Genomic DNA, 16690 nt, shown 5'->3' with positions numbered 1-16690 from the left:
TCCAAGCAGGCAGTCCCCAATATATAAACCAAACTGAGTTCAAAATTTAGGTGATCAGATGCATAGCATGGAGCTTTATCATTGTTGTGCACCACTAAGAGCTCACAAGTGATACAAGTCTACACCTGGGGACTTGAATGGTAACGTCTTTGCTGGCTATACATCTTGGACTAGTGGAGCAATAGGGGTACAACAGTTTCTCTCCTATTGTGATGTGGCAGGGGTGACTGGGGCAGGTCTCCTTTTTTATGAGTCCAGTGGTTCCTTCATGTATGAACAGAACATGGGAATTATTACTGACAAAATCCCTGATTGGCTGATGCTGGCTGCATTTCTAGGAACCTATCATTTTAGGAATACATCATTTGAAAACCTATCTGTGTTGCCTGATAATGATTCCTGCACTTTGCACACAGTGGCCATTCCTCCAGTGCAACCCTAATATAGCTGTCATGTGGAGTTCTGTGACTAAAGAAAATGACAAGAGCCAACAAAGAGACTGCAAGAGATCTACTCAACTCACCTTGCATGCAGTTTCCATGCTCTCATCTTCTGGCTCATCTGGGGGAAAAAGGCATAGATAATCCATGTCAGGAAAGGGAATTTCTATATTCTCCATTTGGCTATTAGTACCCATCCAACAGAAAACAGCAGGAATAATTTCTCAGTTTTATCTGGTCTCTAAAAAATAATAGTTTTTTATTATCATTAATTATGAGAGTTGTTTTTTTTACTACTCTTCTCCTCAAACCTCATAGTCACAATGGAAAGGTTCAACTTCCTCACAATATAGTGTTTAAAGTTTAGTTTGAGACAAAATACTATAGTTTATCATGCACATCGCATAGACAGACTTATTAATATTATGTACATATAACTTATTGCTATTAACATAATAATAAAAAATAAACAAAACTGCCATTATCTAAGTTGCCTGATAAGCTCACACAAGGGATCTCACATTAGCACAATGGATTTTTCCCAACTTCCTTCCTTAAATGGTTGACTCACATAAACCTCTTCTGAATCATTCCTGTTTCGAAGACAATTTGCCATATGACAGAGGAGGCTGCTGTCTGAGAAAAACAAGTCTAAGCTTACTCAACTCAACTTGTGTGGTTCTTTTAATTTTGTCCAAACAAGCCAACTGCGTGTTTCTATTTAACAGCCTTCATGGTGTACTAGTGTCATCCAGGCGTAACATGCTACTATTACTGGATCTGTCTATAAATTCTGGCTCCAAATATGTAGTTCACACCTACCAATACTGATTAAAAGGACCTTCTTGAGTTCCTGTGTGTACAATCATACACATAACAGAAACAAAACTAAAAACTAGTATTATCTTCATACGTAATGCTTCCAGGCCAGATTTTGTGTGTGTGTGGTGTTGTTGTTGTTGTTTTACATTGCTGTAGTAGAGCTTTGCATGGAGATATAACATGTGGAGTAGCTTTTAGAATGGCATCTCAACAATGTGACCAGAACTCAGTGAAGACCAGTCATAACTTCCACATGTCATGCATGTATTTGGTTCCTTCCAACACATAGATCTTCTGCAATTACAAAGAAGAAGAAAATGCTCCTGAAAAACTCTTTACTGCCTGACACTAGCATGCACTGGCCAACAAAAGCTTGAGGAGCATGTCCTTATCCTGTACAAAAAAGAGGATTACAAAAAGGAAACGGTCCCTTACCCAAATCAGTCATGGTGCCACCCTTCACAGGGGCAGATTCAGAATCTTTCTTGGTGTTCACTATATAGAGAGGAAAAAAGAAACATTGGTCTACATGGGCAAATTACTCTGAACTCCCCCTTGGCTCACGGTGTCCTTGTTTACATGATGCAGGGCCAAAACCCTGAATCAAGTGCAGACTGTCTTCATGATTCAGATTTGGGGCTTCCTCCCCCAGCCTGCATTTAAGGAGGTAGTTCACCTTTTACTGTAGGTTTTCAGCTCTTCTTGCAGAGCCAATGGCAGCTCCCTTCACTTGCAGTCCTTGAAAGCTGCCTAGTACCACCAATGTGGGCTCAAGTTGCTCTCAAGTCAGAATGAGGGGCCCAGCATCGATAGCATGGCTGGGCACCTGATTCTGATCTCAGCAGCAGCATCGGGTGACAAACAGGGACTCCATGAGAAGATAGCCTCCATTGTTCACTGTGAGAACTAAAACCCTGCAGCAAACAAGAGAAGGTAAGCAGAGAATCTGGGGGGAAGTCAGGGCCAGAATATTCTGGAAGCAGCCCAAAGTATTCTAGTCAGTGTAGACCCACCCCAAGTTAAACTTTCTTGGGATTGTTACATCTGCCCTGCCACTGAGTATGACCAAAACATCTACCAAGCACATTCATATTTTTCCAACACTGAACCAAAGAAAACAGAGACACAGAGATGGAACAGGAAATTCTTGTTTCATACACCAAACTGTTGCACAGAGCAGAGAGGTAGTTCACCATACGGTTAAACTCTTGACCTACCAAGCCTAAGGTATGGAGTTCAAGAAAGGGAGATGACTGTGGAATAGGTGTCCCAACAACTGTGGTCCTGACCTGTTTTTGGTAGCGTGACTTCTTCAACATTGGGGACAGGAGAAGGTTCATCCATGTCTTTAGTGAGGTCCTCTTGCTCTTCTTCACGGTAGCCACGCTTGGATTTGGTGTAAGGAGTAGAAGGTCTGTGGTGGAAGGGATAAGAAGAGAGAGCCAATAAGCCTTGTTAGGGGTACATAATACTCACAGAAACAATCAGACACCACTGTATTCAGATATTACCAACTATTGATTGTGCCTAGCCATATTACTTGTTCAAGCAAGGAAACAGAGTCTCCAGTGAGGTGGCATCTGTTGCTTGCTCCAAAATAAGTAGAACTGAGTTACAAACATTAGATTATGTACTAAGTGGAATCAGAAGAGCTGGCTAAAGCAATATCTGGAAATGGCATAGTAAGGGTAGGGTCTCCACATATGGACAGTTCTTTTGATTATTCCAGGTCAGCCTCTCAAAGAAAACAGTGCCCTCAAGAATGTGATAGGAGGGATGGCCACAGAAAGCTGTCCCAGCTATTGTAAACTCTAATCTTTCTTAAAGGAAGAGGCACTTTAAGGACTACAACATAAAGTGCCCAAATACACTGTCAGAAGGTTGGAAATAGTTTATGTCCAGGTGGCACAGGAAAGCCTGTCCTCACCCTTTCTTGGCATTCTTCTTTTTAGCTTCTGGAGTTGGTGAAGGGGAGGGAGAACGCTTCCTTTTCTTATAGTTTCCCCCTTTCTTGTCCCTCCGGTCTGAGTCAGGACTGTTAACCTAAAGAAATGGAAAGAGACACCCATACTAGCAAGCAGTAATTATCAGCATATGCTGACAGATCCAAGAATGAAAGTTTCTCAGTTCCTCACCTTTTATCAAGAGTTGTTTTTTAATGGGAAGGCGTATTTCCAGGATCTCAGTAATCAGAAGAACTTAGTACAATCAGGGTCTCAAAGCATGCTACTATTGCTAGACTGTACCACCCAAGATCATTTGAGTGCTTCAGAGTGCTAAGACTTTCTGCACATTCAAAACTAGCAAACCATGGAAAAGAGATGGAGTCTTCTTGCTCACAGGTTAGTTTTCTATGTACAGGGACATTTATTTATTTAGTTAGTTGGAGGAGCAAAATCATACCTAAAGTCTGACAAAGTACAATTTATCAATAGATACTTCATGAGGGTTTCTGATCAAGTATCATGATCATGTAGAACATCTGTTTTGTATGAAACTGTTGGGATAGCCCATATACACTCATGTTCAAATAAGGAGATAACAAAGGTAAAATACAAAGCTGTTCTTGGTTAAACTATATATATTACCACAACCATTTTATAAGATTACCTGATTATGAATATAGGACTTCAAAAACCACATACCCCATTGAATTACCTTCATACCCTAAAAAAGTGGCAAAACTATTAAGTCTTGTGGAGTTTTGTGCTTTTAATGGAATGCTCGTATTTCCAATGATATATTTTATACTTACAGACCAAGGCCCCATTCCCACTGGCCCAATTAATGTGGGTGGAACTGGGTAGATCCGGATGCCCCTCCCCCAAATCTCTCCGTTAGGAAGTGCCCACTAGATTTGAGGGGCATTTTAACCCGAATGCCTTATCGGGTTTAACTTGAAGGCGCCTGCTGTCAATCAAGCGATTGTCATAGGTGACGTTTGCAGGGGCATTGGAAGTGTGATTCCCTCCCTCCTTTTTTTTTAAAGAGCCATGCACAAAACACCCCAAAGTGCGCACATTTTGTCAAAATTTAAAATCTCTTTGTGTGTGTGCGGGGGGGGGGGGGTAATTTGGATCAGTGCAGGTTATGATCTGCCCTTGGCCCCATTTTCAACCCCAAAATGCAAGTTAATGCATCCTGTATCCCCCACTCCTTGCCACCCCAGAATACCTCTTACACATGTAATAATAATAATAATAATAATAATAATAATAAATTCCTCACCTCGGAAATACCAGAAAAGGATGAGATTGTCATGCATTCTTTTTTGCTTTTAAAAGCAATTCAGGGCTACCCCTGAAGAGTAGCAAAAGCACGTATCATTTTGCCAATTGCCTAATTTACAAGAACAACAAATGTAACATTCGAATTGTGGGATTGATTCACAAAGGAAAAAAAGTCTAGCCCATTTGCAACATTTCCCCTTTGCAGGAAGCCAGCAAATAGAAGGGAAAGTGAACAAGCAGCTAGTCATGCCTCAAGAAAAAAAAACATGCGCATATTTTGTCAAAAATAATTTTAAAAAATAAAAAAGGGGGAGAAGGTGTCTGATGGGAGCTCCGTTCGTGCCCTGCCTTCGACCTGACCTGAACTGACCCTTTTCCTCCTGCTAGAGGAGCTTTGCCATTGCCTTCCACTGAGGCTGAGAGAGAGTGACCTGTCAGTTCCAACTGACCCATGGAATCAATTGGGAATAAAAGGGAAATGCAGCGCAGGCATTCTGACTGTAGCCTCCTCATATAACACAAATAATAATAATAATAATAATAATAATAATCCAGGAGCAAGAGGAAATGCAAGTAGAACAAGCAAGCACCCAAAAAATCATGTGTATAAATTGTCAAAAGAGGCTGCTTCTGCTGCATCCATTTCCCTACATCCCCCAGCTTGGCCCCACAGCCCTATTTCCCTGGGCAATCCTCCTCCTCCCTTCCGACCCTCACCTCCCTCTGAGCTGCCCTGGCTCCTTCATCCTCCTCCTCCTGCTCCATTATAGGATGCCCTCCATGGCTCCCTTCTTCCCAGGGCTCCTTCCTCCTCCTCCTCCTCCTCCTCCATCATCATCACTTTCTCCACTCCCCCCCACCCTCCCTCTTACAGCCCTTTTCAGCCCAAAAGTCACCCTGATTTCCCCTTTTGCCTCCTCTCAGCCTCCAGTCCTTCAGCTCTTTCCTCCTCCTCCTCCTCTTCTCGGATGAGGGGAGGGAATGCTCTGACCTCTGCCTGCCCTCTGACCTTAATCCCTCCCTGAATTTGCCCCGAACATGATCGAGGGCAAGTTCATATTTCACGGAACCCGGGTCTTTTGAGAAAAGACGGATTTTAGCCCAATTCTGGATACCCCAGGGTAAGGGGCATTTCCTTGTGCAAGCCTCGACATGGATTGTGACAGAATCGGGCCCAATATGAACTTCACATGGAAGAATCGATTTCAAAACCGGTGTAAAAGGTAATGTGAATGGCCCCCAAGACTACATAACCTATAGCCGAGAAGGCATATCTGATAAGGATTATGGGTCTTGAATACCCTGGGGTTTTTTTTACAAATAGAAGTGTCTTACTGGATCTGGCAAATGTCCAGTGAGTCCAGCATTTAAGGCAAAAATTTCAGCAGCCATCAAGTACTATAGGTGAATGTAGCTAGATGCGTTTCCTGGAAACTGGCCAGCAGTTCAACAGAAGATCACAATCTCTGTTCTGTACAACTCCTAATGTATGATCTACTCATATTCCAGAAGAGGAACATCAATGTGCTGGGACTCTTTGCCCTTCCTCCTCAAGTCAGATAGACTCAGACATTTATCTGAAAGTAGCATACCTCATCGGTTAGAGTCTTGGCAGATATTTTCTTCCTACGTGAGACAGGACTCTTCTCGTCATTGACTTCATAGTCTTCTTCATTCATCCACTCATTGAAAGTATCTGTGTCCAAAATCCACTTAGCGTGAACCTGCATATAAAGAGAAAACACTTTAAACTGGGCACCTTAAACTGAGAAGGAAAAGGAGCCACTTTCCAGACATAAACAGAAGGGACAAGGAAGAAAACCAAAGGTCACCTCAGGCTCAGAGAACATAACCTACTCATTCAGGAGTTTCACCATATACAATGATGTGATTTACCAACTCTGTGTATTGATGCATACATAAATCTAACTTACAAGTGAAAAAACTTGATAAGAGAGGCACAACAGTTTTTTCCCAAGTGGCTACTGCCTGGACTTTCACTTGGTGGGAATCTGCAATAAACTCCATCTCTACGTAAGCATCAAATGAAAGCAATACTTTACCTTACGGGGTTTCTCTGGGGTGGGGGCATCCTCCACAGGGGCTTCAATTTCACTTGCTGGGATCCAGGTATCATAGCTATGAAGCAAAGCAGGTGGCAGCAGCTAAGACTTCAGTTCCAACACTGTACCCAATCTCAAGTTTTGAGCACAGCAAGCAACTCATAAATTCACTTATATCCCACCATCAGATAAGGGAAAGAATAAGACTCAATCAGATCCAGATTCTAAATATTTATATTCATTCATAAGAATTTGCTAGATGAATGCATTTGCAAAAGAGGAAATAAGTTAAAAGAATAAACAAGTTGTATGGAGAAATATGTAATTTCTTATACCCAGTTTCAGAGAATATGAGGATCAGATTCCAATGTTACAAGCTGCTCACCTGTCAGGATAGTAGCCCCAGTGCAGAAGGACCTGTTTGTCTCTCTTCATAATAGGTCTAACCCACTCTTCTAGAAGAAAAGCAAGAAATGAAGGATTAGTCTCTTAAGTATCAATTTATACTGAAAATGCTTCACTTCAGATAATCTGTGTTACATTATATTTGTTACAATGAGTCTCTGTAAAAACAATTGGGTAAAATCTCTAAGTAGGAAAAAAATTGTTGCATCCATATTAACCTGCCCATACACTGGGGTTGTCTTTAAAGGCTCTTCTGTAACTACTCTCTTAGGCTTTTAACATTTGTTTTACTGCCACTTTTATTCCTTTAGGGGTTTTAAATTATTGTTTTCATGAATGCTTCATCATATTTTAATTCAAAAATGGTTGCAATGCAGAATATAACATTATAAATAAAACGAAAAGAAACAGAGAAACAGATAAGCAGTTTGACACAGTCACAGTGGATATGCTGGTAACCTTCCCTCAATTAATATCCACTTCAAAACCACAAGGCAGAAAGACACAACATAAAAACTATTTTGTTCTGGACTGCTATTAACAGATCTTTGTTAGTATCAGCAGGACAGACTGGTTTTATAAAAGAGATGACCTATGAGTTGAGACCCTATGAGAAACTCTTTCACCCTCTCCTCACATGGAATCAAGATAAAAATTAAAAAAAGATGGGTCTTAGGAAGATTCTTGAAAGAACAGAAGCAGCTAGCAAATATTAGAATAGAGAGAAGTATAATTCTAATATACAAAAGGCATATTTTCTGAGAAAGTTATATCTTCCAGGTGTGGAGGACTGTATTCTTAAACAAGTTGTTCCCCCTATTTGCTCCAATAGGCAAGACTTTTTAAAATCAGATAGATGTGGCTATCTGGAGATGTATGCCCTAGTGTTTTCATGCTGAGTTGTGTAGCCAGGGAAAAGGAAAAACAGTGAACTTGTTGGACTTCTCCATACTTTTATTTGTTATGGCTGGTGATGACTAACTTCATCACTATCAGGAAACAGAGGCCCGGTACAGACGGGCACTATGCAGTGTCCTCAACGCAAACCAGGGCTAGATGAGGCTGGGCATTTACATGTCCAGTAGTCCTAGTATATGAGGAGGCCGCCACCATGGCTCATCCGTCTACATGGGTGGCGCCATGAGGGCACAAGTGTGGCACAGCACCCAAACAGCGGTGGCTGGAAGTGATGCAATCAGGGCACGTGAGTGTGCCAATCGCACCCCTTCCAGGAAGCTGCTTTTGGCAGCTTCTTTTTGCTCCTGAGAGGGAGTGCATCGCTGATGTGCCATTTGGTTGCTGCAGCAATTATGCGGGGCAAAGACAGGCGGCACGGAGCTGCCCATCTGTCTAGCCCCTAAGTCATTTGTACTTCATTGTCCAAGAGTAAAAAAGACAGGTCTCTCAATTTTGGCTAGGATTTAAATTTCATGCGCGGTTGTCTTTGGAAACTGTTTGAAAACTTAAATGGGTCCAAATGGTGCTGCCAGGTTATTGACTGGGGTGAATTATGGGGAATATAAGTGTTGATTATGACCTTTAAAGCCCTACACGGCTTGCGTCCAAACTATCTTAAAGTGTCTTCCTATTTGAGTCTGCCCGAGCTTTAAGATCTGTGGGGTAGAGCTGTCGCTTGGTCCCATCATAATTACAGGCATGTTTGGTGGGGGCATGAGCACTTTCTCAGTGGCTGCTCTCATGCGATGGAACTCCCTTCCTCAGGAGGTTCATTTGGCACCCTTCCTGCTGTCTTTCCACCAGCAGGTAAAGACCTTTTTCTTTAGGGAGGCACTTGGTTTTTAATATGTTGTGTCGGATGGAGCTTTTAATGGGGAGATATTGTTTCTCTTTTATTATGTTTTAAATATGCTTTAAAAATTGCTTTTAACTTGTGTTTTTAAAACAGAATGTGAATTTAACTGTATTTTAACTTTTGTATTAATAGGTTTTTTTTTAGTTGAGCTATAATGTGTTTTTAAAAAGTTGTGAGCTGCCTTCAATTCAATGCTGGGAGAAAGGGATATAAATTAAACAAATAAACAATAAAAGAAATAAAGGTTTACTTTCCTTAGTAGGAGAAAATGACCCTGCAGTTCTAGTCCTACCTAATTCCAGGGTCTGACAGACTTCCATCATACTGCTTGCTTCTTCAGGTTAAATTCAGAATTACCTCTTATCAACTAGTCATGGTGGGAGGGGAAAAAACACTTATAAATACCCACAGAGACAAAAAATCCACAGGATGAACAGTGGGCACTATGGTTGTGATGTTTCCCATCTGAGAGGAAAGAACAAGCCTTCACTACATGGTAGTACATTCAGGATATGCAGAGTAAAAACTGTAAATGTCAGCATAAAAATTGAGTACTAATTTACAACTTTAGCTACAAATGGTATCTTTCCTTCCCCACCACAACTCACCTACTCCCATTTTTTAACAAGCTTTTTTGTATGAATAACATTTTAAATGCTCCATTTCCATACCAACCGTATCTGTGCCATTTCCTTAGAATGGTAGTAGAAAAGCAAATTGCAATCAAATCTAACAGCAATACATTCTTTCAATTTTTCAGAAGCATTGTTGTTAACTGCCATCATATCGACTTCAACTTATGGCTGCCCTACAAATAGGAAACCTCCCAAATCCTGCTCAGGATTTGCAAACTCAGGGCCATGGCTTCCTTGAATGAGTCTATCCATATGGAATGCAGTTTTCCTCTTTTCCCATTGTCTTCTATCTTACCAAGCATTACAGCCTTTTCTAGTGAGTCATGTCTTCTCATAACACAGTGAAAGTACAACAGTCTCAGTTTAGCTATCTGCTTCTAGAAAGAGTTTAGGTTTAATTTGCTCTATTTGACTTTTTAGCAGTCCACAGTATCCACAGAACTCTTCTCCAGCACCACATAATAAACAGCTTTCTTCACTGTCAGTGAAGCATTCTTTACTGTCAGCTTTCTTCCCTGCCCAGCTTTCAAAGCCATGCATAGAAATGGGGGAAATGATGGCATGGACAATCATAACTTTAGTATTTGCTGATGCATCTTTACACTTGAGGATCTTGTCTAGTTCTTTCATAGCTGCCTTTCCTAGTTTTAGTCTTCTTCTGATTTCCTGACTCCAGTCTCCAATCTGATTAATGACTAAGCAAAGGAATGGGGAAATCTTTAAGTGTAAAACAAGGGGGCATAATCTAGCAGATCACAGCCAAAGACTATGAAAGGTTAAGATTCAAGTCAAAACTTCACATTTTCTCTGGGCAAAAGACACAGTGAAACCTCACCTTCTTCCAGGCTACCAGGAACAGGGAAGACAATATGGGAAGCATTGCTCTTATCTTCAGTTACCGTTCCCTGAAAAGAGATCAAAAGCGGTCACAAAAACCAGACCTCTAGAGACTATGTCTCAGTAGCAGACAGGTGAGAAGAGTGGAAGATAACTGAGAAAAGTTTGAACTAAACCCTGCTAGCAAGAGGCTTAAGATGCTTACAATAAGTTAAATTCTTATTAAATTCTGGTATTAAGTTCTTATTATTATATCAAAAAGGCTCAAGTGTTTCAATGTGAAAGCAATGCAATGTAAGTCTACTTTTTCCTTGGTCAGTTCTGTACTGTTTCTAAACCACAAGTATTTCTTTGCCACTTAAGCCTGGGTTACCCTCTTAGAATCCCTACATAACATGTTCCAACCTCTTACTCCCTCCAACAAAAGCCACCTTTCATATAAATTCTTTGGCTTAGTCACTCAATTTTCTTCTCCACCAGAAAACAAACAAAGAAACAAGATACCTATGCTTGTGTAATGGCAACTGCACACATGGCCAATATCCTTTTAACAGTGGCAGAGAATAAAGATGTGCTGGCACACTTACTATGGAGGATACTGGTGACTCTTCTTCCTGGTCGTACAGCAGCCAGAAAGTGCCAGGATAACCTTGCAACCAGCCAATGGGGCAGGGAACAGAGCAGTAGCCTGGCACCATCCAGTTGCTACTGTACAGCCAAAGAACAAGGAGTAAATTGTGCCCACCTGGACCTCCTGTAAGTTTGAAAGAGCATCTTTACTCCTTTTTCTCCAGCTGCACCATGACAACCACATGGCAATTGACTTGATCTGAAGGTGTAGCCCAGCACTGTCAGTTGTTGTTGTGCATCTGGGGAAAGTATGTGAGGTACTGGATGCTAGTTGGACTGTAAGTTCATCTGGCCAAGACACTGTCCTTTTATTTTACATTCTGCTGTAAATGTTTATGTATATTGACCCTGTTGTGTTACTGAACAGTAACCGCCCACAGGTTCTTACTGTTCAATGGCCTTTCCTCACACATTTGACTTTCAATGGATATCCATGGGTTGGTGCCATCTGTTTATTTTAAAAGCCATTAACATGTAAGGAATCAAACTCATATTTTAACTCTTCTTTTTAACAACTATGTTGAGATTACAATTCTGTGCACACTTACCTGGAAATAAGGCCCACTGATTGCAGAAAGTCATTCTTCTGCTTCAGAACTCAGACATATTATTTCTTTGGACTACAACTCCCAGATACTCTCAGCCAATATGGACATTAGCTGATTCTGGGAGCAAAGATCCCAAAAATCTTTTTTCACACTGTGTTCTGAGTGAACACACTGGGTTTCAAATTTTAAAAGGTCTTTGTGAATATAAATATTGAAAATTAAGACAACATCCTGCTCTGCTGCTAGTTTTAGAGTTCTTCTGGACACAGATGTGAAGCTGCCTGTCTGTGTAACACTAAATTTCACAAACACTCAAGCAGAAGTTTTAAATGACCTCTTTATTATGATCATTCAGCTGCCAAATGATCATGTGCCGTTTTATGAAGCAGCCCAGTTTCTTTTAATGTTTTAATATATTTTAAGAACAATTTCAGAAAGAAAGCCCCCTTCCCTGTATGTAGTTATTCAAGCACAAGCTGTTTCAGAGAAGGGGGTAAGTCAACTCAGAAAGGAAATCAGTATTCACCTATATTATTTTTAATCCCAAAGTAAAAAAGTATGCTGCTTGGCCAGACATTTTCACCTTATGCACACTTCAATGTTCTCCAGTTTCACTCACCTGGTGTCGCTTGATGATGTCTTTCAGCTTGGCTTGCAATTTAGGGTCAATGTCTTGATGCAAATAGATGTTAGGCCTGGAGAGGCAATTGTTCTGGAAGAAGAAAAAATAAGGCAAATGAACAAAAGGAATAGATTTCAAACAGTGGTAAAAAAAGGAAAGCAAGTCATCTTACCTGCACTAGAGATTTTTCAATGGTCATAAACATCTCCACGTTGCGGTCCATCCGGGATGGATTCTGGAAATCGAAACGCCGCCTTATTGAAAGAAAAGAGCAATCTTCATAAAAGTCACAATGCACACCTACTTTAACCTACTTTACAAGCAGACAGACAGGGAGTAATTACCACAGAGCATAATATCTGAGACTGGGGTCCAGTACAGATTGGCGCCGGCCTGGGGCCAAAAGTAAGGCTCAGGAGAGCGGAGCATCTGCACACTCCCACCAGCGCGCACCATCTTGGCACACTGCACAATGATGACATCTGTGCAAACAGCACAGCGCCGTGCAGATGCCATCATTGTGTGTGAGTGAGCCAATGGTTTCCCGAGCATGGCGGAAAAAGAATCTGCTGGTTCTTTTTAAGCCTCGTGGAGGACATAGGGTTTGTCTGCTGTGGCCCCCATTCAGGGCAGAACGGGGCAGCGTCTGGCCACCCCGTTCTGCCCATCTGTATCCCCTCTGGAACAGCAAGTAAGGTCACAGAGTAGGACTTAGTACTATGATTCCCAACTGGAAGACCCACTTATAATAAGGAACGTTGGGTACTTACCGTGACACGTTCATTTCCTGCAGAGAAGGGTCCTGGCATCCTGTAATCTGGGTTTAGCTCCTCCTATTTGCTCCTGTAGGCAGGGACAATAAACAAAAGACCGGCCCCTATATAGGGAGGAGCTAGCCCCCCTGAGCCTCAGTCAATAACAAGCCAAGCGACTAGAAAGGTACTCAAGGAACTGAACTTTAGTAACATCAGCTAAGGGTTAACTAGAACACCTTAGAAAAAACTAGTCCAAGAACAAACAAGAACTCAGAAAAACCAATCCAGCAACAAGAAGAAGAACAAGGCAGGTCCACCAACAGGCAGGCAGGGTCGGAGGCCGCAGGCAGCACCCAGGTGGGCAGGATGCCAGGACCCTTCTCTGCAGGAAATGAACATGTCACGGTAAGTACCCAACGTTCCTTTTCCCAGCAGAGAGGGTCCTGTCCTCCTGTAATCTGGGATTTACAAAAGCCCTCTCGAAATGGGAGGGAGGTGCTGCTAGGAGACTGTGGCCCCTGACACAATCTGTTGGAGGAACCTCCTTTCAAATGACGCCTCTGCGGACTGAGAGACGTCCAGTTTGTAATGTCTTATGAAGGTTGAAGACGACTTCCCTGTGGCCACCCTGCAAATATCTGACAGGGAGGCGCTAGTGGTCAAGGCCACAGAGGTAGATGCACTCCTGGTTGAGTGCACCATCAACCCCTCGGGTGGAGTGAGATCAAGAGTTCAGTAGCTCTTTTGAATAAAAGACCTGATCCACCTACTGAGAGTCGAGACTGGTACCTTGCACCCCAAAGAGCCCAGGCGAAAGGAAAAGAACATCTCAGATGACCTTAAGGTTGAAGTCCTCTTGATGTAGATTTTGAGGGCTCTGCACACATCCAATGTGTGCCAGGTCTTTTCCAAGTCCTTCTTAGGATCGGGGCAGAATGAAGGCAGGAGAATGTCCTGTGACACCTGAAAGGCTGAGTTGACCCTAGGCACAAAGGTAGGGTCTGGACGAAGGCACACTGAGACAGGCCTAAAAATACACAAGTCTTTACGTACCGACAGGGCCCCAGCTCTGACACCCATCTGGCGGAGGTAATGGCCATGAGGAAGATGGCCTTGAGGGAGAGGTGTTTGAGGGAGGCCTCCCGAAGGGACTGGATCGGCCCAACCGTCAGCGCCTTTAAGACCGTGTTTACGTCCCAAGATGGAAAATGATGTTGGAAAACTCCCCTCAACAGCCTCTTAATGTGAGGATGGCTGCCATTCTAGCTGCTCTCGTATGGAGCAGAAATGACGTGATGGCAGACACCTGCCTTATAACCATGTTGGGTCAAGTCCCTTCTTAATATCCTCTTGGATGGACTATAGCAGGTCAGCCACTGAAAAACCTGAAGCAGTTGATGAGAACTTGCCTAAGCAGTGGATTATGTGATCAATCAGAATAGAACCTGATCTAATCTGGACCTATGGCAGCTTCCAGCCTATCACTGATCACCTTGTCAACTGGTTATAGCAATGAAGGTGATATTAAGGTGATTTCATTTGTAGTAATTAAGACTTACCACTCTGAAAGAGGAATGTTAATGTCTGACCTCCAATTAAAATTTCAAAACAATGTGCAGTTCTTTACTGGAACATCTGTGAACCTGTGTAAAATAAGACTAATCCCATGGTTAGGCAAAGAAGACACTGGATTAACCTTTATCTCGCAGACATTGGTGAGTCCATGCAGAAGCATAGATGCACTCTGTGTTAACAGGGCATGTGGTCAGAATTAAGTCTGATTTCTTTTGAGGATGAACTTGTCTAGAGACTTCAAAAATCACCCCAAATCCATGTAGCAGACTATCATCAACCTGTATGAAGACTGAGGGGTCTCCCGGCTAAATGAACTGCTGATTAAGGAGTCATGAAATGGGAACAGGGGGCTTGGCAAGGATAGCCCTCTGGTATCTAATTTCGAGGAGAGAATTTTCTCCACAAAAAGGATCTGTCAAAGGAACACAAACCTAAATTTAAAATAGTATAGTGGGCCCTCGATATGGAGTTGGATTTAGGACTTTGCATGGATACCAAATCCATGGAAGCTCAAGGCACATAAAATATAATCGCATAGTAAAACGGAGTCTCCTATAGAAAATAGTAAAATCATAGTTTGCTGTGTTGTATTTTTGTTTTGTTTGTTTTTTGGAATATATATATATATATATATATATATATATATATATATATATGCGCTGTGGGCATATAGGTGGCTGGTGTAAGTCTCTATGTGGAGCTGTATGGTATATTAAATCTGAGCGTTTTTGCTAGCAGAAAACAAGGCAAAGGCACTAGGAAGTCCATTTTTCCAGCCCCAAAAGGTAGTAAACAATGGTGTTGTTTGGACCAGACCATGCCATGAAAACCCAATCAGGGATAAGACACTCACCCACACAGCAGCTAACCTTATAACCATAAAATCATAGAATCATGGAGTTGGATGAGACCACAAGGGCCATCAAGTCCAACCCCCTGCCATGCAGGAAATCACAATCAAAGCATGCCCAACAATATGCAAAGGAATCTTGCAGCACCCTGAGACCACTAAAGAAAAGAGATTAGCAGCATGAACCTTCATGGCCTTGAGCCCAATTCATCATATGCATGATAGATCTTGTTACAATAGGCTTTTCAAGCCAGGCAGCAGTTGAAATGGCAAGCCCATCAGCAGGCATTCTTACTTAAAATTTAACAATCTAGACAAGGTAAGAGGTAATTGTGATTTTGTGGCAGACCCCTCAGGGCTCTGTAGGATATCTGAATGGGATTTGAAGCAACCCCTTAGTAGAGAAACCTGATTATATTGTTTTAAAACACTCATGGAGGAAGGGGAGTTTCTCCCCCCATGGAGAGGAGTCTGTCTGTTTTTGATAAGAATTTTTCTTAACCCCATGTATTAGTGAGAACCATCTCATGGAAGAAACTGTGTTGTTGTTGTTGTTGTTTTTTAGTTTCTTCCCTTTAACAGACATCTCTCCAAGAAAGAAGGGAAGGCAAGGGGAGCCACATCTTTTGAGGCTAGCTGACTGAGGTTCACTGTGTTTTATAACAGGAACATAATCCTTTTGCCACTAAAATGGAGTTTGGTTGGTCACCTTAATCCAATATATCTATCACCTCATATGAGATGTTTTTACCAAAGATCCTCAATGCATGTAAGCATTAGAGGTCTGCTGAGTGACCAGAGACCTTCTCCTTGCTTGAGTCACCCTGTTTATTAGCATTTAAATGAATCTATATTGTTAAAGCTTATGCTCTTAATGAGAAGTGCTATGGCTGATAACAGTTTGCACAAAGGAGGTAGAACCATGTGCTCATCCTATGTCTTTGGCTGTTCCACCTAAGGCAAAAAAGGCTCTGGACCTAATGGAGACAGTGATGGAGGCTCATGAGGAGGCAAGAAAAGTCATCATGTGGCTTTTATGGCTAGCCCCTCCCTTGAAGAATTAGTTTCTAGGCATCTTCTCTGGCCTGGAAAAAGGAGAGGGGGGCAAGCAGAAACAGCACAACTAAAACCTCATGGGCTAACAGTAATAAAATGAACAGCAGAAAGGTTAACCAGTATCTCTTGTAAATCTGAGCCCACAGCCCTGTTGATGTGGGGGCTCTCCCCTCCTTTATTTGCCCCATCAAGGGAGGCTGCCTGGGCAGTGGCTTATTCCAAGCACTGAGGAAACTGCTCTTAAGTTAGCAGTGACTGAAGACCATTGCTAATCATGGGTAGATAGCTGCATATGGCCTGTAGTGTAGCCCTGATACTCACAGGGCATTTTGTTTTATTTATGTTTAAAACAGCCCCAACTTCAAGCTGGGGTTTACAGCTTAGCCCTTTTAATTTCAGGCAGGCTCTA

The 16690-nt window shown here is 42.1% G+C and overlaps 1 protein-coding gene across 8 annotated transcripts in view; it reads right to left on the bottom strand.

Annotated features, from left to right (window-relative positions):
- The window catches only part of SMARCC2 (SWI/SNF related BAF chromatin remodeling complex subunit C2), a 44992-nt gene that overhangs the window by 18556 nt on the left and 9746 nt on the right, over positions 1 to 16690 (bottom strand). For all 8 annotated transcript variants that reach the window (XM_089479512.1, XM_089479504.1, XM_089479538.1 and 5 more), the window contains exons 4-13: positions 12218 to 12299; positions 12043 to 12135; positions 10244 to 10313; positions 6941 to 7010; positions 6556 to 6631; positions 6085 to 6216; positions 3190 to 3305; positions 2552 to 2676; positions 1698 to 1757; positions 524 to 561 (exon numbers count right to left, since the gene is read on the bottom strand). In XM_089479512.1, the coding sequence (XP_089335638.1) occupies positions 524 to 561; positions 1698 to 1757; positions 2552 to 2676; positions 3190 to 3305; positions 6085 to 6216; positions 6556 to 6631; positions 6941 to 7010; positions 10244 to 10313; positions 12043 to 12135; positions 12218 to 12299 (862 nt within the window). The remainder of the gene's footprint in view (positions 1 to 523; positions 562 to 1697; positions 1758 to 2551; positions 2677 to 3189; positions 3306 to 6084; positions 6217 to 6555; positions 6632 to 6940; positions 7011 to 10243; positions 10314 to 12042; positions 12136 to 12217; positions 12300 to 16690) is intronic.

Source organism: Sceloporus occidentalis, unplaced genomic scaffold (genome assembly GCF_023333645.1).
Source record: "Sceloporus occidentalis isolate IW3139 unplaced genomic scaffold, rSceOcc1.0.p SCAF_1, whole genome shotgun sequence".
NCBI classification, from domain to species: domain Eukaryota; kingdom Metazoa; phylum Chordata; class Lepidosauria; order Squamata; family Phrynosomatidae; genus Sceloporus; species Sceloporus occidentalis.
The sequence above is the reverse complement of the archived record's forward strand: the minus strand, read 5'-3'. Positions and strand labels throughout refer to the sequence as shown.